The 26,145-nt window shown below is 41.2% G+C and overlaps 2 protein-coding genes and 1 long non-coding RNA gene across 5 annotated transcripts in view; 2 read left to right on the top strand and 1 right to left on the bottom strand.

The window, feature by feature from the left end:
- The window catches only part of ccdc126 (coiled-coil domain containing 126), a 4,707-nt gene extending 4,145 nt beyond the window's left edge, over positions 1 to 562 (top strand). Inside the window, exon 3 of the mRNA XM_062529871.1 lies at positions 1 to 562. This exon is cut by the window's left edge and continues 916 nt beyond it. The gene's annotated coding sequence lies outside the window, so the exon portion shown is untranslated.
- Positions 563 to 1,023: 461 nt separating this feature from the next.
- tra2a (transformer 2 alpha homolog) lies at positions 1,024 to 11,205 on the top strand. 3 transcript variants are annotated; one of them, XM_062530192.1, is made up of 10 exons: positions 1,027 to 1,224; positions 2,234 to 2,547; positions 2,902 to 3,035; positions 4,358 to 4,514; positions 5,374 to 5,403; positions 6,617 to 6,805; positions 8,913 to 9,028; positions 9,601 to 9,831; positions 10,169 to 10,239; positions 10,346 to 11,205. In XM_062530192.1, the coding sequence occupies exons 2-10, from the start codon at positions 2,533 to 2,535 to the stop codon at positions 10,354 to 10,356; spliced, it is 954 nt and encodes a 317-aa protein (XP_062386176.1). In that variant the 5' UTR covers positions 1,027 to 1,224; positions 2,234 to 2,532; the 3' UTR covers positions 10,357 to 11,205. The 3 variants fall into 3 exon arrangements, with proteins under 3 accessions (XP_062386175.1, XP_062386176.1, XP_062386174.1); XM_062530191.1 differs by lacking the exon at positions 2,234 to 2,547 and having other exon boundaries at positions 1,024 to 1,224; positions 9,601 to 9,813; XM_062530190.1 differs by lacking the exon at positions 2,234 to 2,547.
- A 2,333-nt stretch (positions 11,206 to 13,538) lies between these two features.
- Positions 13,539 to 15,635, bottom strand: LOC134072937 (uncharacterized). The gene is made up of 4 exons (XR_009937230.1): positions 15,474 to 15,635; positions 15,124 to 15,276; positions 14,628 to 14,763; positions 13,539 to 14,023 (listed from the first exon to the last, which is right to left on the bottom strand). It is a non-coding gene; the product is annotated as an uncharacterized LOC134072937 (long non-coding RNA).
- Between the last annotated feature and the right edge of the window lie 10,510 nt (positions 15,636 to 26,145).

Genomic DNA, 26,145 nt, shown 5'->3' with positions numbered 1-26,145 from the left:
CCAAAGATGGATGATGTTTTACACTGCGTAGATGCATGGCTGACTGAAATTAATGAATGAAGAGAATGAATGAATGTAGTTACATTAAGGGGGAAATGAATGTACCCTTGTAAGGATTTTTTTTTTTTTTTTAAGTTCTGTTTCACACAAGGGTAGACAATGTTCAGTCTGCTCCTTCGATAGGAAATGTTGGTGAACAAGTTAAAGATATCACCATTACTTTCAAAATGGATGCACACACCCTTAGAGGAAAGGAAACAGTAGGCCTATTGCTATCCTGTGGACATCATTGCAGAAATGTGTGGTCTACCATACCACAAGGTGATCCACACTGTTACTTTCATCAGCATGTTTTGCCTTCAGTAAAATTAGACTTCACCTCACGCTCTTAACAAATGCTGAAGCTCAATTCACCCACCCCGTTAGCTCTCAGAAATTCCAAAAAAAGTTTAAGTGCCACTGAAAAATGCCTTTAGGGCGCATGAATGGATCAGAATGTTTACCAGGTTCTCTGTAAGCGCAAACATTGATGACTGGGCAATAAATATTCTAGTTAAACACATTGTTTTTGGTGTGCCTGTTGCTTTAGGGTGTTATACTTGCTGTCTATGAAAAACATGTACTGTATATACTAACTAAACTGAATGGTGGTATGGTTGCTTCTAATTTGTTGCAAGACTTGGACATGGATTTTTATTATTATTAATGTTATGATTATTATTATTATTATTATTATTATGACTGATTTTATCAATCTTGACAAAGAGTACATTCACATAAAATAGGATTGAAGAGCGTTGTTATTTGTATATCATTCATATACAGAGGGGTATACATTTTAGAATGAAGTAGCTTTTTTGCAATAATATTATATTGACAATGTAGAATATATTTCTTTCTTTGTCACTGAAGTTATGGAAGCCATACAATACGTGTTTAAAAGCTTTCGATAAGGCCAAGAAAACCCTTGTCCGTGACGCAATGTTTATTCTACCCTCCCTCCCTGCACGCATTGCGCTACAACAGATTGGTCTGAGCTCTACCGCCATTTCCCCTTTGACTGTCGGCGCAGAAACTAGCTAACTAGATAAGCAAGTAGTAATCGGTTTGCCTGTCGAAGACAAGCTTTAGTTTTAAATCGTTCAAAACGTTACTGTCTCTGTAACGTTATTCTATATTAGACTTGAAATGAGTGACATTGAAGATGGCAACTTCGAAGGGCGTGTAAGTATGGTTGTATTACTCAAACATCTTGTACTTCTCTTTTCTTGAACCTGTTCTTTCGCTTTCTTATTTATTAGCTTGCCAACGCTGTTAGGCTAATGTTAGCATGCTGGACGGCGTAAGCGAGTAGCTAGCTTGTAAAGTAACCATTAATAATGTTTCGAAATGCTCAACTCAATCTAGATCGACGTTTATATCCGATTAAGGTGACAACGTAGTTGTAGAACATTTATTTTACATACGCACGAAATAACCCAATTAGCTATAAATAAAGATATGGCGAGGCATCCTTAACAACGTTATCCTAAACATTAACGTTAACTCAACAAGCTAGCGAACGCTAGGCAATTTGAATAGCTAATAGCATGCGTAGGGACATAGGCCTTAGTTACATAACGTTATGTACATCAAAATGTTCAGGCTCGGAGTATCTAACTGGTATCCATGTGTTACATTTTGCGAAGGTAACGTTAAGCTGGCCAGGTGCTGCAACGAATTGTTTGGCTAGTGTAAGCTAGCTTTCGAGCTAGCCTGTATGGCTTCTTGTCTAATTATGTTGGACAATGGCTGCCTAAATGCGCTAGTGCAACGATACCCATCTAGCAGCTAGATATAATTCCAGGGCATCAATGAGATGTGGGATATTAACCAGGTTTTTTTGATAGTCTTGCAAAGCATGTGTCCATCTATAATTGTTATGAGATTGAAGGCAAAATTAGAATGGGCTTCTAGGTACAGTTTGCGTTACGACTGAGGGTGTTCTGCAGTAAAAATGGATCTCATATGCAGGATATGTGTTGTCAGTTGCTTCGTCCACTGCCTGTCTTCTGCCTTTCAACATTCTCTCTGCTTCTTGTTGAAGTTGACCGCTCACCATCCCAGATATTTCTAGTCTGTCATAAATCTAATTTATGTTTTATTTTTGAGCGATTGAATGCCCATTTAACGTTGCTCAGTTTCAACCAAACATCATGATCTTAATTGTACTGAATGTTCTTTTTTCATTAAGGTTATTGGTCGTGAAGGATTTGAAGAGTTTAATCCAAGAATGTGGAAGAATATCCAAGAATATCAGAAGGCTTATGAAAATGTGTACAGAGCAGAACGTAAACAGGGCGGGGGAACAGGACGGAAGAATATCAGATAGAAGGCACGCTCGCGTTATCGCTCGTAAAGCATAAGATGGAAAGAAAAAAGGTTTCAAATTGGGGGAAGAAATGGAAAACAGAAAGCAAGGCATGAAAAAATGAAAACTGAAAAAACGAAGACCGAAGAACAATAGAATGCCTGAAAGAGGGAGTAGGAGGAATGAATGTGTCCGTTGTAGGTTAAGTAAATTTGCGGTTTGCATTCCACATACCTGTACCTTTAACTTGCCCTACACAACTGCATGACATCTGTTACCATGGTGATCCAGGTAAAGACCTGAATGCATCGTGGCAGGCCCATTTTTAGTAATTGAAATGGTCCAATGCCTAAAAGTATGTGTATTCTGTTTCTTTATCATCTATAGATAACAGATACAAAGTGGTTCTAACGTTTTTCTTCACAGCATTTGCCATGCACAGTAAAAGTGAGTGAGTGAGAATTGGCGTGCTTATGCTTGTGCGCGTGCGTGTGTCTTTGTCCTTGCACGTTTACTGTAAGTTGCTTTAACATTGTATCATCTGACACCAGGACTCGCGCTCCCCATCTAAATCGGAACGGGGGAGTCCGGCCAATGCCAAGTCAGACAGCCGCTCCGGTTCTGCAAGTCCTTCCCGAGCTTCCAAGCGCTCCGAGTCCAGGTCCCGATCGAGGTCCAAGTCCAGGTGAGTGCTCACAACACAGGCCAGGTGAATTCATTATGGACCCTTAAGGAACACTTCAGTTTTTTCAGAAAACTACGTTATTCCCTCAACTAAGACGAGTTGATACAAACCTCTCACGTTTCAATGCGTACACTCACTGGCTCTGGCGTGTGGCGCTACTTTGATAGCACTTAGTTCATTCATTAGGATCCAAACAGAGATGAAGTGAGAAGCGACCAAACACCTCCATGTTTTCCCTACAATACAGTTACACAAATTGTATTTTAATTGGGAAAACATTGAGGTGTTTGGTCGCTTCTAACTTCATCTTTGTTTGGATCCTAATGAATGAACTGGGCTAGCTAAGTGCTATCAAAGTTGCACCGCGCACCAGAGCCAGTGAGTGCACGCATTGAAACGTGAAAGGTATGTATCAACTCGTCTAAGTTAAGGGAATAACATACCATAGTTTAATATGAAAAAATGGTGAAGTGTTCCTTTCATCCTTTATCCAATCTCCTCTACCTGCCCACATTGTCCAGTAGGGATATTTTACTATACACAGTGGTACATGTAGGTGGACTTCTATAGACCTTTGAAGTTCACCTACAAAAAGGACCCAAATCCAGATCTCCTTACATGGGAAAAGATGGCAGCTTTTCAGTCCTTTTTGTAAGCAAACTTCAGAGGTCTATTCATTGCCCTCCTCTCTGTCCTACCTCTACTTTAACTCCACCCAGGAACAGGAACGTATGCTGAGTTCTCATTTAATGCAATGTTGTGCTGCATGTTTTTATCTTTGTTTGCCTCCCATCCCATGGAAGAGGGAACTAAACCTTAAGAGTGCACCGCTAGGGTCTGAGTGCAAGTAATGCAAAAGGCCCAAGCAGTCCCATCTAGACAAGATTACGCTGGAGGGATGCAGGAACGTGTAATTACAGGAAAGGCCCAGGTGATTTCAACTGTAAGATTGGCCCACAAGGATGCAAGTGCACCTGAAAGGTCCTGCCAGCCTTAACTGGAAGTGTAGCTTAGGCTGCAAGAATGGAAACGTATCTATTGGGAGAGGCCCTAGTGCCCTCAACTGGAAAATTAGGGTGGAAATGCATGTAATGGGGAAGTACCTAATTGGTCTCTGTTGGAACATCCCCTTCACTGCAGTCTCCCACTCTAATCACATGCAACTGAAAGTGTTGATTCTCTTCCTGTGTGTGTGTTAGTGAAAGTGAAAATGAATCACTCAATCTGGGTGACGAGTCCACTGGAGACTTGTCTATTCAACACTTGTTCCATTCTCCTGTGTGTGTTGATAACAGCTCCTCATCTCGTCTCCTCTCCCTCAGGTCTCACTCCCGCAGACACTCCAACCGCCGCTACAGCCGCTCGCGCTCCCACTCCCGCAAGAAGTCCCGTTCCCGCTCCTACTCCCCCGAGTACCGGCGCCGCAAGAGCCAGAGCACCTCGCCCATGTCCAACCGCCGCAGGCATGCCGGCAGCAGGGTACATACTCCCTCAACACACACACACACACTGGCAGCATGGTACATATTCCCTCAACACGCACTGGAACACTGGCAGAAGAGTAAATATGCCCTCAACAAACACACACACACACACACTAGCAGCAGGGTATATATGCCCGCCACACACACACACACTGGCACACTGGCAGTAGGGTACATACTCACACACAGAAATGCACAGGCACAGCAGCAGCTTGAGACATACTCAGAAGACAAACTCACACAACTAGTACACTTCAGTATACAAAGCATAACCGTATGCTTTTACTTGCACCAACATGCTGTAAAATATAACTGACACGTACACTCAAAGTACAAAATACACACAAGACACGTATAAGCACACACACACACACACACACACACACACACAAAGAAGTGCAGCTACAGTACTCGAAACAATACTGCAATAATCTTAACACAAACACACATACTCCTGATAATACCTTCAGCACTGATAAGCTTCCGTGGTTTACAGACAGTCTGTATGGGTCTCTGAATGTCTGAGGTCACATTAATGATTATGGATGTGACTGCAGTGTGCATGAGGCTAGTGTCTCTTTGACCCGCAGTTTGTTGATTATGCTTCATTGCACATTTACCCAGCGTTAGCCAGCTGTGTTAAGAAACCCTTCCTGAGGAGCAGATAGCCGTTCCTTCAGAGTCAACGTAAATGAATGTTAACAGTAAGAAAGGGTATAATAAAGTGTATGGTGAAGGTTACTGTACTGGTAGTGGGTTGGACTTTCATGTTTGATTTAGTATGTTGAAGTAAGTACTATACCTGGCAAGCGTTGTGTGGTGTTTGATTTCTGAATTCGTCTTCTGTCTTGCAGGGTTCCCATGGTCATGGAAAACAGGACAAAGTCAGTGCATTTTTTAAATCTCAATTTCCAGGCCGGGTGATGTTATTGCTTAGAGTAAACATGTAGTGGGGAAATGTTTAGTACTGGTTTATTATAGGTCATTATTAGTGTTTATATTATTATTTTCCTTGTATGTGCTCTTTGTGCAAAATGTGTATTATTAGGTGTAAAGTGTAGACTGAAGTTCGCTTACAAAAAGGACCCAAAAGCTGCCATCTTTGCCCATATAAGGAGATCTGGATTTGGTTCCTTTTTGTAGGTGAACTTCTGAGGTCTATAGAAGTCTATGCACCCCTGTGTGTAGTAAAATATACCTACTGGACAATGTCGGCAGATAGGTGGGGGTTTGAGCCATGCGTTTACTTTCAGATGTAGTTTTAGGCACCTTCCCAGCTTCAGTTATCAACTCCTATCAATTACCTCAGATTAGGACTGATCTAGACCCACTGAAAGTGGAGGTTTGAGTAAGAGTAGAGAACACACACACACACACACACACACACATACATACGCAACCCTTGGGTAATAATTTACATTTTCTTGCAGGGCAAAGAGGAAATTCTATCTGAGCCATATATTAGATCCCAAGCTTACACGAGCACAAACTTACATAGCTCTTACTTAGCACAGCTGATTGAAGATTTCACTTAGTGCTTAAAGGGATTATGCCTGCCCCACATGTTGTAGGTGGGTGTCTGTTGTTGTTGTTATTGTTGTTGTTGTAGTAGTAGTAGTAGGTGTATGCTGTATTTGCTCGATGAGCAGGTGAAGGGCCACCAGGGGCTCATTATGCACTTGAGCCATTAATGTGCTGTCAGTTGTGCATCATGCTCAAGGGAGTAGTCTGCGGGCAGCAGATAGCGTCAGCACTACAGCTGTTAAGAGTGGCATTAGATAGCCCCTTGTTTGTGTTTCACTGGTGCAGTACTCAGGAGCAACCACAGGAGGGGGCATGGGAGTGCATAGCAGGATGTTATGAGCTGAGGCGGAAATGCAGGAGTGTGTGTATGTGGGAGCGTGTGTGAGAGAGAACTTGGACGTTAGTGGAGTGGCATGATGAGTGCATACCTCTGTCAGGACAAGGGATTAAAGTGTGTATTTGCATGTCAGTCGGGTTGGTTAGGCTTGACGTGCATGAGGCGTCCATGAGTGTCCAATGTGCAGGTGGAGCGTGAGTGCATCGGTATGGTGTTTGTGTTTGCGCCCTCTGCAGGCCAACCCAGACCCCAACACGTGCCTGGGTGTGTTCGGCCTGAGCCTGTACACCACTGAGCGCGACCTGAGGGAGGTGTTCTCCCGCCACGGACCCCTCGCCGGCGTCAATGTCGTCTACGACCAGCGCACTGGACGCTCCCGCGGCTTCGCCTTCGTCTACTACGAGCGCATCGACGATGCCAAAGAGGTACGGATTCCACAAGTCACTGTTCAGGACCATGAGCTGTGTGCGTCACATCAGGGGCGTATTACAAATACATGGTTTAGTGACAAACCTGAGGAAGTTAACTACGAGGAAGTGGGAAACCTCCTAATAGAAGAGCTGTAGGACTTCATAGAGAGCCGAAGTCCCGCCCCTTCCGTTTGCCTCCATGGGACCTATCTTTGGATTTTCTTTTAATGGCAGTCAATGGAGAAAGATAAATTATTTTCTGGTCCCGATTATCTTGTGCCTTGAATTACCAATATGATGTTTGTCAATTTTATTGACAATTTTATTGACAATTTTTCATGTAAAGACATTTGAAAAGTATGTCGTAACTAGTGAATTACAACATTGTGAAAGATCGTGTTTCCAACGACTACAAACACATCAGTCGCGTTAGTGACGTTAGACCAATTCACAGCCACGGGCACCAGCAACAGAGCTTCCCCCTTGCCGAGTCAGAGGATTAAACACATCAGATAAGTTGTATTTCATTCATAGACTGTACAAACACTAGCTGTTAAGTGACTTAGCTGGCAGCAAGATGTAACCGTTAACTAGCATAATAGCTAGCTAACTAGCCAGCCTCTCGTTTGCTAGTCGGTGACGTGCATCGTTTGAGACGAGAGATGTAGTCCACTGAACGGATTCGCACAAAACTTACATAACTTTTAAAGTCTAACGAAAAACAGAACTTTATTAATGTGAAAAATTATCTTTTAAATTCCCACACATCATATGTGAAATGCACGGTCCAACTCGAACGGGACCAAAAAATAATTATCTCTCCATTGACTCCCGTGCATAAAAAATCGTGAAATAGGTCCCATAGACCGGAAGTAGAAGGGCGGGACTTCGGCTCTCTATTCTCCTAACAAAACAATGCCATAGGGCTCTTGTAGGAGGTTTACCACTTCCTGTGAGTTAACTTAATCAGGTTTAATACTAAACCATGTACAGGGATGCAAACAGCTCGCTTTTCGGCGCCTCCCGCTTTTTCCACGTTGCATAATTTGTCATGTTATGTTGTTTAGTAGTTGTATTGGAAATCATGGCCTTATTGTAGTAGTTGTTAATTCGCTTTGGACAAAGGCGTCTTCTAAATAACTATAACCATAACCATAATTTATGTCAACATTGTTTGAATTGTAGCAATGTGGCTAATCGCAATTAGCATCATTTTGGTTTAGCCCTTATCATTTTTTGCATTTCGATTACCAACCAACTATATCCTCTTTTATTGGCCTAATATGTTTGGATTAGATGTAGCTGACAGTGCAGCAACTTGACTTGACAAAAAAACCTTTTAGGAATCTATATGGGACTTGCATAAAGAGCTCTATAGTATAGAATATAGAACACAATAAAGCAATGTTGAGAAGAGCTAGTCTTATAGAGGAGCTGGTTGGACATTAGCTTATTAAAAAATAGTATTCCCAGCATTTGTTTGTACTTGGCAGTAGTCATTATTTTGTCTATTATAAGTGGTCTGCCAATATTTCACTGAAATCTTAAAATACGTAGGCATAGTCTATAGGCTATGTAGGCCTACACAGCAGGTTTAGGGAGATTTTGCAATTTGCAAAAATGAATTGTAAAATGACATACACTGCATGCTCAAGGTACAATAGTTTGCCAAGATGATGATGATGGTACAGCAACTTTGACACATAGTAAAGGTACTGTACATCATGACCCCCCTACATTCACCGTAGTGACCATATATGTCGCCTATTCCTCCAAGATGCTCGATACCCATAATACACCACCCCACAGCCACCGGCACCACACTGCGCACCTAAGCACACCCAACCCCCCAGGTGTTAAAGGGGCAGTCAGTGGGTTTTTGTTGTGAAAAATAATTGAAATGCTTTTTCACCTACTGTTGTCACAAATAAATCTGAAGCAGGAGGACTGATTTTGTGATTTATTTATTTATTTATTTGTTTTTATTTTCTGTTATGTCTTATGTTGAGCCTTTGTTCTGGAGTTGTTTAGTAGAGGTGTGTACTTCCAAAAGGGTTGAAGCAGAGTGATCAAATGTGTTTTAGTTTAAAGAGGGCTAAATGGACTCCTTGTGTTGCCATAGGCGATGGAGCGAGCCAATGGGATGGAGCTGGATGGGCGCCGCATCAGAGTGGACTATTCCATCACCAAGCGGCCCCACACCCCCACACCTGGCATCTACATGGGTCGCCCCACACAGTGAGTACACCAGCTCAGTCAACCATGGCCAGAGCAGAGAGGCCAGAGGCCCCCTCAAACCCCCCCCCCCTCCTCTGCACTAGGTCAATATCTTGATATCAAAGAAGGATCCCTATAACCAGCGTACAGAACAACCTCACTGGTACAAAAAAAATGTTAAGACCTTGTATAGTATTTGCAGTCTTATCTTCAGATCAGTGTATTATAGTGTACGTGTGTATTTTTACTCTCTACTGTAGAGTAGAAATCCTTGCTACAACTTAGGAATGTCCAAACAGGATATGTCTATTAGACCCTAGGAAACAGGAAGTCCTGCATGTTGAACACACGCGCACACACACACGCACACACACACACACACACACAGAGAGTACTTGAGAAGGCTGTCTGAGTCTGAGGATTTAGACTTGCAGCTCTAACGAATCAACCGTTTTCTGGAGGCCACACACACACACATACACAGAGAGGGAGAGAGAGAGAGAGAGAGAGAGTACAGGATCATGTTCAGATACATATGTGCAGAAGTATGAACTGTGTTCTACGGCCTAACTCTGTGTGCGTGTGTGTTTCAGTAATGGAGGAGGTGGAGGAGGTGGAGGAGGAGGAGGAGGAGGAGGTGGTGGTGGTGGTGGTGGTAGCAGCAGCAGCAGTGGAGGCAGGAGAAGAGACGACCGTGGTGGGGGCTACGACCGTGGCTACGATCGTGGTGGCGATAGGGGCTACGACCGTGGTGGAGATCGCGGTGGAGATCGCGGTGGAGATCGTGGCTATGATCGCTATGATGAGTACGACTACAGATACAGGTATCGCCCTGTACTCAAACACATTTACATACATATATATACATACATACATACATGCATGCACCACTGACGGTAGGGATATCTGGCTTTTGGGTGAAATGTAATGTTTCACTAGAGAAAGTACTGAAGCATTTAACTGTTGGACATGTGCATTCGAAAGTTTAGAGAAGGTCACATCAAGCTCACCTGTAAAGGTTATAGTGGATTTTAGATTAATCCTGAAATTTCACCCGAAAGACAAATATCGCTGCCTTTTTTTTTATTATTATTTATTTTTTTAAAGAAGTGTACATACTTGCAGACAGACACACACATTTACACACTGTCTGTTTTTCAGTCGCAGGCGATCTCCATCTCCGTACTACAGTCGATACAGGTCCCGATCCCGATCTCGCTCTTACAGCCCACGTAAGTTTTTCCAACACAAACACAGAATGTCCGAATTTATTTCAGTTCACTTTATAGTAATATCTTTGAAAAACTAAATGGTGTGTATGTCTGTCTTTTCCCACAGGACGATATTAAAACGTTTCTTCTAGGCTGGTCCTTCTAAATGGTGTATGATATCTGGGGGCATTGCCATCCTGTCTAATGTCAGAGGGTGGTGCTGTTTATCTAGCTGAAGAGTTTTCTCTCCCCAAGATGTTTTGTTTAACAAGTCGTCATTTTTCTTTTCTTTTTTATCTAGATTTTTTTTTCTTTCTTTCATTAGTATGTGTTGTGTTCTTTTGTTGTTGCTGTTGTTGTTTTTGTTATGCGAGTTATGACAACAGCAAGACAGACAAGTGGAAATGCATTTTTTACATATATATTTTTTCCAGCCCCAAGGACCGAAAGTGTGTGTGTGTGTGTGTGTGTGTGTGTGTGTGTGTGTGTGTGTGTGTGTGTGTGTGTGCGCGCGTCAGATTGAGAGAGTGCAAGCACATCAGAATAGATAGGGGCCCACATTGGCCTGTTTATTTCTCTGTAAATGGTTTCTTGTTGTTGGTTGAAAAAGTATTAATGTTCCATTGTACTCATGAGACAGTGAGTCATCAGCACATGTCAGTCTGGCTGGCAGCTTAAAAAGAATGACCTCTTGAAGGTCATCCTCCTGAAGGTCGTTCTTAATCTTGGTCAGGGTTCTCGGCACATCTCGACTGCAGCTCTAGAACTTGTGTGTGTATGTATGGGTGTGTGTGCGAGGGAGAGAGATTGAGATTTGATTCTGCCACCAACATGACGTCTTGACCCAATATTTGCCGCCACTGGACCCACTCACTTACACCTGAACCTATACAGATGTGTTTTTCTTGCAATTCTTTTGAGTGTACCATGAATGTTCTTTTAGGGTTGTGTCCTTTTTCAAGAAATAAAAAAGGCCTTCCAGCTACAGTGTGTGTGTTTTGTGGGTGTATTCATTGAGGTGCAATTGTTTTAAATCTGAGTTCCAAGAACGTTGGTTAATAAAAACCATGACTGCATCGGGATTGTCTCTGAATGAGATGCTGGCTTTCTAACAGCTGAGGGTGGAAATTGGCTTGTGCAGGTACTGCCCTGCTGAAAAAAACAGCAAGAAACCAGCTTAGGCTGGTAGCTGGTTTTAGCTGGTCTTTGCCCAAAACACAGTTATTATTGCTGGTCTTTGCTGGTGTAGCTGGTTAAGCCACCAGCTAGACATGCTGGCGTGACCATCTGAGGAAGCTGGTCGTGCTGGTGTGACCAGCCTGTCGTTTGGGATACAACTGGTTTAAGATGGTCATGCTGGTGACCAGCCTGTCAAGCTGGACAAAGATGGTCAAGCTGGTTTTCTAGAATAACCAACATAAGCTGGCGTGGCCAGTAAAAACCAGCAATGTAGACCAGCAACACCAAAATGACCAGCTTAAGGTGGTACGACAATCAAAACCAGCTGAATTACCATCATAAGCTGGGTAAACCAGCTGAAGGTGTGTTTTCGCGAGAGTTTTGCTGGTCTAGCTGGTTAACCATCAAAGGGTGGTCAAATAAGCTGGTTAACAAGCTGGTCAACCAGCAAACCACCTTTAGCTGGTCAGGCTGTTTTTTTCAGCAGGGTGGTGTTGACTGAGATGACTTGTTAAGAATATTAATTTGCATTTCAGGTGCTGAGAGTGATACAAAAATGATTTGTAAGAATTGATTGAAATGGGAGAGAACCTGTTTTGTAAAGCATGAGTTCCTCTGCCATTTGGCATTACCAGTTTCCCACACTTCACAAATAACTACATGGAGACTGATGAAGGAAAAAGATGATAGACATTAGCTCCGCCATTTCTGGTCTTAAGGGCTGTGTGAATGACTGCTCAATCTTGCCTGGAGAGCGCTGCCAGCTGTCCTCGTTCTGAGCACAGCTGCTTGAAGTTCCCATATTTACAACTTCTGTTTCTGTAAAATATAAACACTGTACCCATAAATACAAAGAGTTCGATGGACTAATGCAACGGTGGTAGTGAGATTAACTGTAAATGTATAATGTAAAGTGATGACAGAGGTAAAACTATAGTGGTCGTTAGGCTACCATTCGGACAAGGACATTTGTGTCCACCTGTTCACCAGCTTGTGACAGGATAGCAGCTGGCTTGAAACAGCTGCCATGGACACCCACCACAGTCAGTAGGGATATTTTGGATATATCCCCCTTAATTAGATGCCTCTCGGTCTGTGACTTCGCACAGATTGACACCGTTGTGACGGACATAAGTAAGAAAATCGATAAAGATGATTGAAGAATGCAATGCGAGTTAGTGACCAGCAGGTGGCACTGTTCTAATTCAAGATTTTTGGTCCTAGCCGTTCTATGTGCAGGCATGCACTGCTCTTTTCAACTTCCGAAGAGTCTTATTGTGGTTCAGCTCGAGATGAAGTGTAACTTAGATCATTTAGATATATTCAAACACAAGAAACAATAGCCTACATTACAAAACAGAAATTAAACGGGCATCTTTGCTCTGGGAGCAACAATTCTTTTTGCATTTCTGCCTTTTGAGAGTAGCCTGTCACATCCCTTTAACTGCTGGCCACTCACTGGTTGACCGTTTCTAATGAGCATCTTGAGAGTCTTGAGGCAGAGGAAGACAGTCTAGGTCGTCATGTATCTGACAGTGTGTATCCTACAATGGATTTGGATGGGGAGAGTCTTGAGGCAGAGTTGATAGTCTAGGTAGTCATAATTCTGAGGCCGTGATAGTTTGAAGCAGCACAGTAAAACGGCCAGTGTTAATTTTACTCTATGAGTGTTAATTTTAACACTATTCCAGAGTTTATATAATCCTCACTCGTTAGTGTTAAAACAACACTTTCCATAGTGTTGACATATTAACACCAGCCTAGTGTTTAATAATTAACTCCATCAGAGTTCCAAAATTAACACCAGCCTAGTGTTTAATAATTAACTCCATCAGAGGTTCAAAATTAACTCTGTTGGGAGTTTAATCAACTCCATCAGTGTTTCTACCAGTTTCAAAATTCACTCTACTGGAGTTTAATATTTAACTCCACCAGTTTCTTTATTAACTCTTATCAGAGTTTCAAAATTCACTCCATTGGAGTTTAATCATTAATAAGTTTCTAGAGCCTGGAAAAAGGTTTTGTGCTTGCAAAATAGTGAGTAGAAATGAAAAATAATCATCCTAAATAATAAACATATTAATCAAACCACAGAAAATGAATTACTTTTCTTTTTCTTTATTGACCTTTGGCATGACATGGCTAAAATAATGTGCACAGGTACAATATAGGTCACTGTTCGGCCCATAGACATTTTGTTTAGCCTTACACTTGTACAAATCATTAACTGTAACAATAAACATTGTCCTCACAATCATATGCATGGAAATGTTCAGCAAAACACTGAAATAAAACATAACATAAAATATAAATTAAGAGAATTTAAATAATACTGGCAAACACTGGAATTTCATCCTTGACTTAAGTGCAAAGAACAAATCCCTCCCCATATTCAGAGCCATCAATCTTGACCCATGTTATCGAGTATCGACAGTTTTGTTAAGTGTTCCGGAGGTATACCCACACTGTAACTTGCTACCTTAACATAACTTCAATGATCATGGTGTTCACGTATGAAATGCAAGGCTCCCCGAGTTGTTCTTGACCGAACGCGGGGACACTCATCGCCGCAGTTTCTGGACGCCATGCCATAGCCTGTCCCACTCACAGGGTCGTAGAAGTGTTCCTGTAAAAAAATGTAGGCAAGAACTATGATTATCACTCTGCAAGGAAGTTGTCTGCACTCAAATTTATCAACTTTTCCCCCACATTACATGTTCATTTGATTATTCACTCAGAATTTATTAAATGATTTAACTCAAAAATGGAGTAGGGATGTCCCAATTTCGATCGAAATTACATCTCAATCTCAAAATTCGATTTTAAAGGAAGAATCGACAATGTAATGTAGCCACACCCCAAATCTCACGTCCAACATATATGCCAAGACACACACACACACACACACACACGTGTTGGAAAAAAAGATCGAAAATCGAGGATCTGGAGAATCGTGACACCCCTAGAATAAGTCAATAGTTTGATCAAACCAAACCCTGTCAGCAGACATAGGTCTCCAAGACGCCTGGAAAAGATCTGAAAAACTTAATTACATCACGTTCCATTTAGAATCGTCTTATTTTGATCTTACAAATGTTGGCGCTATTTCACTGTCAAGACACAAAACACAATGTAATTCAGCTGATCAGAAGTTTTCCAGACATCTTGGAGACGTATGTGTGCTGACAGGGAACGGTTAGTTACATTAATTTATTCAAAACAAAACCTACCCATGCATTTCAATCATGTGGCTGATGGAATATTCACAAGAAGTCTTCTTGTGCAGTGAATCAAGGTGCTTGATCTTCTATAATCCTCCATTATTTCCTCTCCCCCTGAACTCTTTTCCAGAACCTCCTGGACCATCTATACATAAGAGAAACAACAACAGTGATACACTTGCAAACAGAAAACATACCTGCACCTAACTCCACAATACAAACAACCTAGGGTCTATTTATGGTAGTATGGTAGCAAAATTACATTATTTGGTGGAGTTTTGAGCCAGACCGTTTTTTGCGTTAATACCAAATGGGTTTGCAGTGAAAGCTAAGGCGGCAGCTAGCATATCAAAAGAGAAACGCTACTTTATACCACTGAGGGTCTCTAGTGACACAACGTGCCCGCTGATTTGACACTGAACAGAACAAGAAGCCAGGCTTCCGCATTTTAGAGACCGGACAGACAAGGATTTCTCCTAGTGAGATTTTAATTTCAAATACTCACTCGTTTGGCCTTCTCTGCTGCATCTCCTATGGCAGGTGTTCTCGCCTCCTGCACCAGTGGATTGATGTGCCTTGTTTGAAGAGTCCATATCACCCCATACCACTCCACTCAAAAGTGAAGAATTTGGAGTAGAAGAATCTACTAGCGCAAATTCTGCAAAAACACAACATTGGAATCTTAAAGGGTTGCTTTTAGAATTCAATAAATCTAGTCTCTGATTTTAGTTCATTCAATTCAACAAAAGGGTGAGTCTAAATCTTTGTATCATCTCAGTGTCATTAGCATCAATGGGTGAATAAAAGCATGTTCAGGAAATTGAATACTAATCTAAGTTTCACATAAAGCCTCACCTTCAATGAAACTTTCAAAAGAACAGGCTGCAGTTTGAGATACTTTTCTAGTCCACGGTGCCGGCCCTGTTAAAACAAACAAAATCCATGATTACATCAATACGACAACCACAATGATTTGACTATCAACAGTATATCAACTAACTAGCAACAGACTTCTAAAAATTCCAATATCATTCACCATGACAAACAGCAGTGTTTTGTGTTCAAATATGTTGACATACAGTAGTCGCTACTGATTTAAAGCAACTTGACTGGTATTAAGTCAGATAATTTCATTAGGCAGTACTATAGTCTACACTATTCATAAAAAACAGAATTAACATGTAGGCTATGTCTGCTCAGCTCAGTTGTATGACTGATGGACTTAATATCCTTCTGCACTTGCATGCTTTAAGCTTGCATATTTCTACAAAATCTGAAATTAGTCTCAGCTGGCTAACTTACTTCTAAGATCTTTGACTTACCTGCACCCTCAATAGTTGATCAAACCCAAATAAAACCAACAGAAACTTACTTAATATACTGAGAATGTACACTGCACCTAACCAACCAGGCTGACCGTTACCTGTGTGCTACAAATGCCCTTGTGGTCACAGCTAGCGTTAGCTACCAGCTAAAACGTATAACCCGAATTAAATACAAATAGTGTTGAGTTAAATCAAACGTCAATTTGTCGACAGACTTATAATTAGGCAGTCAACAGATTCCTTAGTGCTGCTAGACGACCATTTACGAGAACAGTGGAATCCGGGCTGTAACCAACAAGCTAACAGATGGTTAGCTATAACCCAACCAATTTGAAATGGTCACGTTTATGTTCTTTTGTAGTACTTGGGACACTATAAACTGACATTAATATTATATTGTAGTCGACGACGAAACCTTCCCGTAATTCGAAAGGAGGTTGAAATTTTAATAGCAGCCACCGACTGTGGTAATAGCAGCTAGCTAACATGCTAACGTAACCGCTAACCGTAACCAGCTAGCGGTTACGTTAGCATGTTAGCTAGCTGCTATTACCACCGTTGGTGGCTGCTATTAAAATTTCAACCTCCTTTCGAATTACGGGAAGGTTTCGTCGTCGACTACAATATTATATTAATGTCAGTTTGTAGTGTCCCAAGTACTACAAAAGAACATAAACGTGACCATTTCAAATTGGTTAGGTTATAACCCACCGAAGTTAATGTTAGCTTGTTGGCTAGTGCTAGTTTACAAACAATTTTCCAGCTAGCGACCTAATATTTCTTAGTAGGTAAAACACGTTCGTATGAAAATACATACTTGTGATGTTACATTACTTAATTGTGTATTTATCGTAGTTTTCATGCTAGCTTTCACAAGTAGTGGGGAGAAATTACTTTACCTTTTCATATCCCGCGCTGAACTTCAATGGCGTCCGTCTTCTTTTCAAAAAACTGAAGGACCGGATGTTCAAATAACTCCAGCCCAGTGAGCGTACATTCACTCCCACTTAAAACACTAGGTTGCGAGTTTTAATTACACTGTAGGTGTACATTCATATTCATTTAACTCCGTAAGTTACACTAATTAACACTAGTCAACACTGGAAAAAATATCACCAAAAAATCAACACTTTTCATTTTACTGTGAGCATTGGCTCTTACATGTTTTACACACCCTTTACCACAAGTTACCACAAGCATGATGTTTGTTTCCTTCTGCAACGAAATCAGAACACTGTGAATTCACCACAGTGATATCCAGTAGGCCTAGCTAATACTGAAGTGTAAAAGAACGACTAGGCTACTACTACTAGCCTACTACTACCACCACACACACACACACACACACATAGGCCTACATACACACACACACACACACACACACACACACACACACACACACACCACATCGCTGAACACACACTCACCTTTCACTCAAGATTCCTCTTCCTTTGTCAGAGACAGGTGGAGAGATTCCCCAAAGCCACTCACAAACCTGTTACAAATCTGTTAGTCACCTGACTCACCTCAAAAATACTGCATACAATGTGAGCCCATTGGGACAATACACACAGTTTGAAGAAGGCATTACATCCCCTTCCACAACATGAGTTATGCATTAACCAAAGAGCCAGTCACTAGACTACAGGCTACTGTGTGAACGAGTGTAGGCCTAAGTCACCAAGGTCCTGTGAGTGAGCCTCTGATGCTGTAGCTTCTTCTTGGAGTTGGTAGCCAATTGGATCCTCTGAGTGTCCTGCGTGTGAGTGACCTGCATGCAAGAAAGAAACACACACACACACACACACACACACACACACACACACACACACACACACACACACACACACACACACACACACACACACATTCTGCGCGAGGAGACTCCTGCTTCCACTCGGTGCCTACAGCTACACTGTAGCTGCAACTACCAGACTGGTGTTGTTATGTAAACTGGAGTTTTAACTTTCTGTTGTTATGGCGACAGAGCTGGCTAAGCAGAGGAGAAACAGGGAACCTTACAGGAAAGACTTGTTCTGAAGAGCAAAGTTTCATATCCTCATCTAGTCTGCTGAGGAGCCACTGCTATGTGTATGCGCGTGTGTGTGTGTGTGTTTGTGTGTGTGCGCGCGTGTGTTTGTGTGTGAGTGTAATGGTCTTGTTAGCCACCAGGGGGCAGTACTCGGACCTCTTTTATGGGGGGACACACCCACCCATCTAGGTGTAAGAAACCTGATAGCGCTCTTCTCACAGCAGTTCCAACACTCACGCGTGCTGACGCGCGCTTTCAATCTCACCTGCATAGACCGAGGGACACTGTAGAAATAATGTAGGAATAACAACAATTACACAATGCCATTCTGTTTTTTCTTTACTTCTTCCTTCTCAGAAAAGTAATTTGGTGAACTATTTTCAGACTAACAGGATCATCTTTCAAGTAATCATGACATATATTCATTGTGTAATATATATGCAATGTTACATGCTTATGGCATTTACAAATCTACCATAACATTTTCTAAACTGCTCCTCAAAATGTGCATTTGCATTTATTCATTAGCAGATGTTTTTATCCAAATTGGCTCACAGACATTCCAACTATCATGCAGAGGAGGCTTTAAGTAGGAATTATACTACATCAATCAATACTGCTACTAGAGGATGAGGGTGCAGACGTCATAAGTACCCTAGTCAAAGTGTTGTGAAGGAGAAAGTGTTAGAAGAAGAAGAAGAAGAAGAAGAAGAAGAAGAAGAAGAAGAAGAAGGAGTTAGAGGAAGGAAGAGAGAGAAGTGCATAGTAAGTACATGTTAGCTGTGTGTATTCAACCTTAAAGTTATGTTTTATAAATCTATATGTAGTTTGTTTTCACACAGGCTTAAGAGTGTGAGGATGTGGTCAAAGTCCTCATCTGTTTAACCCCATCCTCTTTCTGAGGGCTCACTCTTGAGTACTAAATCAATGGTATACACAGATCTAATCACCACCCCCACAGGAAGTGTCATCACACAGTGTTTAGATTAAAAAAAAGATTTCTTGGGCAGTATCACAACATTTATATTAAAAATCTGTTTCTCAGTGGCCATCTCCTTTACCAGCTTCAAACCACAGGGTGCTTAAGAGAGAGCTTCTTTCCCATCGTCTTGGTCTGAAATTGATCTCTGAGTCATGAGACTTGCCATTTTAAAATGCACTTTGTTTCAAATGGGACTGACTTCTAATTGCGATCTGTGAAGAGACATTGTCCCATGACAGACTGCTAGAATCTTATTACGCCCCTAACAGTTTGCAGAATCTGTGTAATGACCACTATATCTCAGTTAGTGTCTGTTTTGATGCTGAGTTTAAATTGAGCTAGGTGATGGGGGTTTCCCATTACTGGGTGAGAATTTAAGAATGCCCATGGGGACCCAGGTTCGAATCCGACCTGCGGTCATATCCCAATCCCACCCCATCTCTCTCTCTCCCACTTGTTTCCTGTCTACCTCTTCACTGTCCTATACTAATAAAGGCAAAAAGGCCAAAAATATATACTTAAAAAAAAAAGAATAAAGGAGTGTGCAAAACGAAACTTGACTTTAGAAATGATAAATGTATTTAAGCCTTTAATCGGACACAAACAAGGCAAATAAAGCTCAATGATATGGAAGTAGCATTTTGAAACCTTTTAGTTTGTCAGTTATCTTACCACATCAACTTGATTTGAACCTTAACTGTTGTCTCACTGTTTGAGCATGTTAAGGTAAAGCTGTCTGGTATGTAGCTCAATAGTGCACTTTGGACATAGAAAGGTTTCTATTAAACACAACCACTACCATATGGCGTCTTTATGGAAAGTCACTCCTTCACGGTCAGAGTGAAACGAGGAGAGAAAAACAACAGCTCTTTAGTGTTTGCTGTCTACGGGAAATCATTTCTGAACTGCCCTGTGTTTAAAATACATGTAAGGCAGGCATCTTAATGGTGGTGTCCACTCAAACTAAAACCTTCAAAGAGAGGTTTGTGTGTGTGTTAGTGAGTGCGTGTTTATGGGAGGGGGGGTTAACCCAGATAGCAGGTGATTTGGAGGGTACAACCCTAATTCAACCATGATGAATTCCTGCAATGGGTGGTAATAAGTAACTTGTGTCCATTTAACCTCATCCATAACAGAGGACCGAATTGCTCAATGACTAGAAGAAGCAATTACCTGAATAAATTATGATGACAAAGAAATACCTCATATTTTCAACTATGGCAAGCTTTTATTAAAACACGAGTTAGATTTAACGTACACAGTGAATATTCTTTGTGTTTCCAGAAGGAAATATGACAAGATGACGATCAGGACAAATAGCATTCATGGCATTTACATAGTAAACATAAAACCTTATCACACCAGTAAAAAATACATTATATGAATAGATGCTACAACTGTGTGTTCTACAAATGTGTTCTAATGACAATGGTACAGAGCATGTATACCTAAACAGAAATTAATCAATCCTAGTACACTATGTTAATGCACCACCTCCTCTTACACCTCATTACAGAAACGGACAGGCATCACAGCAATGCTTAGTAAAAAAGAAGCAGAGACATAATTATTAGTAATTCAGTTACCATTCTTACCCTGTCTTAATATAATTTAATTTACAATGGCATTAAAAGTAAATAAATGTAACACTATACGATTAAGATCTGTGAGTGTGAAAATGTGTAGAGAAAATGTGACGGCGACAGGGGGAAGATGACAGCCCTAGACAAGAGAACTGGAGAATTGTGTGTGTGCTTAGATCTGTTTCTAAGGTTTGGCACCAGGACTTGCAGCCTCACCAGAGACCTCTTGTCCTGACCTTCACCATGATCAGACACGTTCCTCTCTCTACCTCTCTCTCTCTCACACACACACACACACACACACACACACACAAAACTCCCGCCCCCAGCAACTGTAGTCTAAGACAAACAACTACTCTTCTAATGTTGAAAGCCCTATATAATAGCTAATTAAAAAAAATAACATGTTAATTAAAGCCTCCTACTAAAAGTCAACCTTTTGTGTCATTAATAAAATGCTAAGTTTGCAGTTCGCAGGAGTTTGTAGTGCCACAGATAACATTTTCCCACTTTTTTCACTACTTTTTTATTTTCTTATACTAAACTCAAACTAATTCTAGAAGAAGTGATTTTTTAAAAAAATAAGCAAATAAATAAATCATGGATCAACTAATGCACAGTTCTAAGGCCAAATCAATATCTAATGATTTCGCAGATATTCAAAGCCAATATTTATTCATCAAACAGGGCTGTATAACATAAACAAAATATGCAGCGAGAGTTATGAGTTAATTTGCGAATACCTTCTACAAAACAACAGGCAACATGCAGATCTTACATTACCAGGGAATAATCATTCATTTCCCAAATGATGGATTTTTTACAGATAATAATAATATTTGTATTCGTTTACTTGTAAATTAATATGAATATATAGATTAATTAATTCACCCCCTCACAACATAATACCCTAGCTAGCCACCTCCAATTCCAAAACTGGTCATTAGATATGGTTTGCCAAAGTGTGAAATAAGCAAGTCTCATTTTATGGCAGGTCTTTCCAATTATCTCCAGGGGATACTAATGAAAATCTATCCTGCAAGTCGCTTTGGCTTAAAGCATTCTGCATAAATAGTGTGAAGGTATGTTCCTCTCTTTTGACCCTGAGCCTGTGTTTTAGAGTGTAACTACACTATACGCATCCAGAGACAAATCATTAGCACAAATAATGACACTGATAGCATAGATATGGGTGAAGCTAACGCTAGCTACAATTTAAATCTGATATAAGGTTACATTATTACTTTGGCTTAGTTTTTAAGATACAATCTGATCAAAGTATGCCTGTGTTGCTATGATTTGCTAAAATAGGATGTTGAAGTAAAAGTGGGAGATTAAAATGATTAAACCGGTAAAACTGTGAATGAATTTATCCTGTATAACCCAAAGTTGCTCCCCACCGCACCAATTGTCTTTACTGCAAATGTTTTGGTCCTCAGCCAAAAGTTTCCACAAATAAATATTAATCTAAAGAAAGAATAATATATAGGTTTACCTCTGTAAGCAAGTAAATGTGCCATGCATAAGGTTAACACAAGAGGGGGCATTTGGATAAACATCAATGAGGTAAGGAGGCCAGTAGCGATATGAGCCGATATGTGTGTGTTTGTGTGTGTTGGGTGGAGTGTGGGGCATAGTATCGGATATATCAGCAAAATCAATATATCGCTTTTTCTGCAGATATTTTACACAACTCTAAAAATGCCACTTGACCTTTAAGCTATTTTGCCAGGGGGTAACATGACCTTATTCAGAAGGGGGGTGGGGGGTGGAGGGTGTATCTGTCTGTTATAGTTGTGTTGTTATTGAGGCTTTTCCTCTCCCTCCGCACTGTGACAATGGACGTATAGTCTCACTAGAAACAGACACGCTCTCCTCTCACAGTGTTCTCTGTGTGCTTGACTAAACCTCCTAGAATACCTCAGGAATGGGCATCTCTCCTTTGACCGCCATTTTGTGCCCTGAAATCTCACCCACAGTGTTGCTGTGCCACTCGGAGTGCATACACTCTAGGTTTCAACTCAGACCCTCAGCAACAACCCATCAATTCACACATTTCATATCATTGTATACTCTTTATATTAAAGTTATTCAGAATTGTAGTTCTGATTGAAACATGGTGTAGTTTCTGAAAACAGGAATCACATGAGTTGCATGTGTGTGGTTTTATCAAACTTTGAGGATGAGCTCTCAAGATTGAGCCCCAAAACATCTCCCCAAATGTCAAAAAAAATATCAATATACAAAAACATTTCATATTTCCATTAATTTAATGTAGGCCCATGCCTATTTCAATATTCCTTCCGGCCATAACAGAATGTTTTACCAGGTAGGCCTATATCATCTATAGGCTGCCTCCGTCACGCTATAGCCCTACAGCCATTTGCTCGTAAACTATTTTTTAGACATTTAGGCAGTCAAACTCATACATTCACTTCAACTGCCACTGAGATCAACAACGTCTGCCTGTGTATGATGTGTAACTTTGCCAAACAAATGAAATGAATTGTTTACTTAACTTAATACAGTAGCCTAGAGTAGGCTACTTGAGTGCAGACCTGATTAAGTGAAGAAACGTTTTCTAACAAGAACTTTCTATGAGACATACACAAAAAACTATTTTAGGCTGTAACACATACGTTTGTAGGCTAATCACAATAATCAAATACGTGAGCACTTTCTGTGTGGTCAAATCGTAACTTGACCTAGTTTGTAGTACATTTAAAATAAGTTTGGAAAACACTTGCAAATGCTCTTAAGTAGCTAAGAAAGTGATGAACGTTGAACTGTAGGCAAACTGTTTTTTGACGTCAGTCAGTAACGGCCATTTTCTGTAGAAAGTCCTCATGCTCGTCATTTTTATCAAATGGTAAAATAAAGTAAACCTCTTTCTCCGATAACTTGTTTTAAGGTCCCATGTTCTGACGGAATAATTAATCTAATTATAGATTAGTGATTCAACCCTATCGACAATTAAATCACACAAACTCTCAACGTCAATTCTTTTTCCCTTTCCTTTTTTTGTGTGTCTAGAAGTCAGTCCTTCAATATGGCGATCAAGACAAGAAAAGCATACCTACGCCATACATTTAAAACGGACACAGACGCGCGAGCATAATGATGAATACAATCCAAATAGAAACTACACAGATGTCCATCTCACCATTTCGCAAATTTTGCGCGTACGTTGGTAGCCTCTCCTTGACCAGCGGAAACGGGTTATTCCCCAGTCTTCCTAGACCACATTGTTTACATTTTAACCAACTCTATAGGTTGGACTTCAGCTTTCGATTATTTGGACTATGGTTACTCTTGTTTGACCGCGCAGAGATTTGTTAAAGCGTTGAGCTCTTGATCGAACGCCGCGTTCTCAGAAACCCATAGGTAACATAGAGTCACCAGCCTATAGAATTATTCCATACCGAAGTTATGCAGTGGCCAGTGGGCGGAGACGCCCGCATTCCTTAGTGATACATTCGCCATACTTTACTTTCCTCACACCGAAATTGGACTGAGCAAAAATACCTTGAATATACAAACTTTGGTCGAGGACATGTCTTTAATACTGCTTTCTGATTAAGCTTACAACGGACTAAACAACCGACATACAGAATAGAAATGCAAGACACTTAGTTACGGCAACTTTTGCTTTCTGAGCGACTACAACTGCATTCTGACTCGCGCTGAAGTTTGGCGGCGTAGGCTACTGCAAGGAAAGTTGACTATTAAACATCCAGTACGCACTTATTACGTTTAATAGGCTAATCATATTTGCGCCGTAATGACAACTAAGCAATAATTATTTCCATTAAATCACGATGCTTCTTGCATACCCGACACAAGGATGTCGGTGTTTGTTTAGATAAATTAATCCAATTTCCTCAGAGTTATAATCTCCATGATTTTTTAACTTATCTATGTCAAATTAATAAAAACCTAATCACACAGAAAACAAACGAAATTTGCGCATTAGTAGGCTAGATAACAGATCAATTGCATCCCGCCCGTTTCCTTAACTGCTGAAGGTTCTGCCCACTTCGCCTAAACGGTCATGCATATATTAAAGACTGGTGCGTAAAAGCGCACTTTTTTAGTATTGGAGTATCACTGTTTATTTCGCGCCTTAAAGATCATAGTATAGAGGATGTTGAAAACCAATGAATGAACGCCCTCCCTTTGAGCCAGCGCTTGGAGTAAGGGACTGAGCGACAGCCGCTCTGATTGGTCGTTTAGTCCCACCAATGGGGGCGCTGCATGAGAATGCCAGAGGAGAGTTTTATTTGCGCTGTCAGTTCCAGTCAAGCTCGCCTCACTAGTAAGGGCGGCCAGACTGAATGAACACAATATACACTATCCAAATTTTCACTATTTCACAGCAGCACATTAACCCATCACCCTGTTACAGACAATCAGCAGGTATACTTGTAATTGTTAAATAACCTAATTCAAACTGCAACAAGGAGAAATAAGTATAATTTAAATTTCCATAAAGATATCCTGCAATCTCGAATCAGGGCCTACACTTATTTGCTAATGCATGGGTGGTTTAGGCTAAATTCTATAGCCTGCGAGGTTAATGTAGCCTATCAGTCATGGCGGATTTCACTATGACCATAGGTTTCTGTGTTGGATAGCCGTGCTGACGCAGATGGCGTCGGTAGTGTGAGGGAGCCATCGCATGGCGAAGAATGAAGACGCCATTCACATGATCAAAAACAACTGGCCAATTCGGCATTTTCAGTCTCCTCTTTAGACAGTTACTACTTTAAAGGCCACTACATTTAATTTAGAATTAATTCTAAAAATAAGAAATGTTGTTGTGGGGCTTTATTAAGGTGTGTGACCCTATGGGCCCTATCGGCCATGACATAGCCTTCCGGATTTTAAACAGCTAACGCTTTAATCTCGTATTTTCCTTTCTAGGAGTCCGCACGATGTTTGCGTCCAATGACATTTTCGGTCAGTTTTGGTTGGTTATATCACAGAGGCCGACCGTATGCGTCCCAACCCAGCTCTGCGGCACAGGGCACTCCTGCTGTTTCCTAGAGTGCACGTGTGAATGGGAAATGTAAAGTGGGTAGCCATGTTATCACCAGCTCATGCACGCACACTCTCACAGTCAGAAATCACACTTTTGCACAGGGACTGGTGTAGGCCTAGCCTACTATAAATGGGTCAAATGTGTGATGTAAATATTTCCGCATCCTTATGTAAGTTAAAGTCAATTTTAACTTATTTGGTAAGCTTACTACCAGAATTAGTTCATAGCATGGTTGTAGAGGGTGGCGTACGGAAGTGGTCATCATGCCTTTGTCAGCCATGTAGATAGCCGCACACTCCCCCAAAGCCATCCATGGAACAGGAGACGTGGTAAGCTATGTGTAGTGGGCTGCGGCGTGTCATGAGAGTGGCAGCCCCACCCCCCAGTTCAATGCTACAGCCGCGACCACCATGGAGAACCGAGGATTTCACAGAGACCCCGCGCACTGGGCTTCCCGTACTACAAGGGGGCGTGCGTGAACCGCCGCTTTACTATGTCTCCGACGACCAATGAGGTGCTGGAATAGCAGATGGGTGAAAAAAAGTCGACCGGGCAGTGAAGACA

This window comes from Sardina pilchardus, chromosome 24 (genome assembly GCF_963854185.1).
Source record: "Sardina pilchardus chromosome 24, fSarPil1.1, whole genome shotgun sequence".
NCBI classification, from domain to species: domain Eukaryota; kingdom Metazoa; phylum Chordata; class Actinopteri; order Clupeiformes; family Clupeidae; genus Sardina; species Sardina pilchardus.
This window is presented reverse-complemented; position numbering and strand designations above follow the sequence as displayed.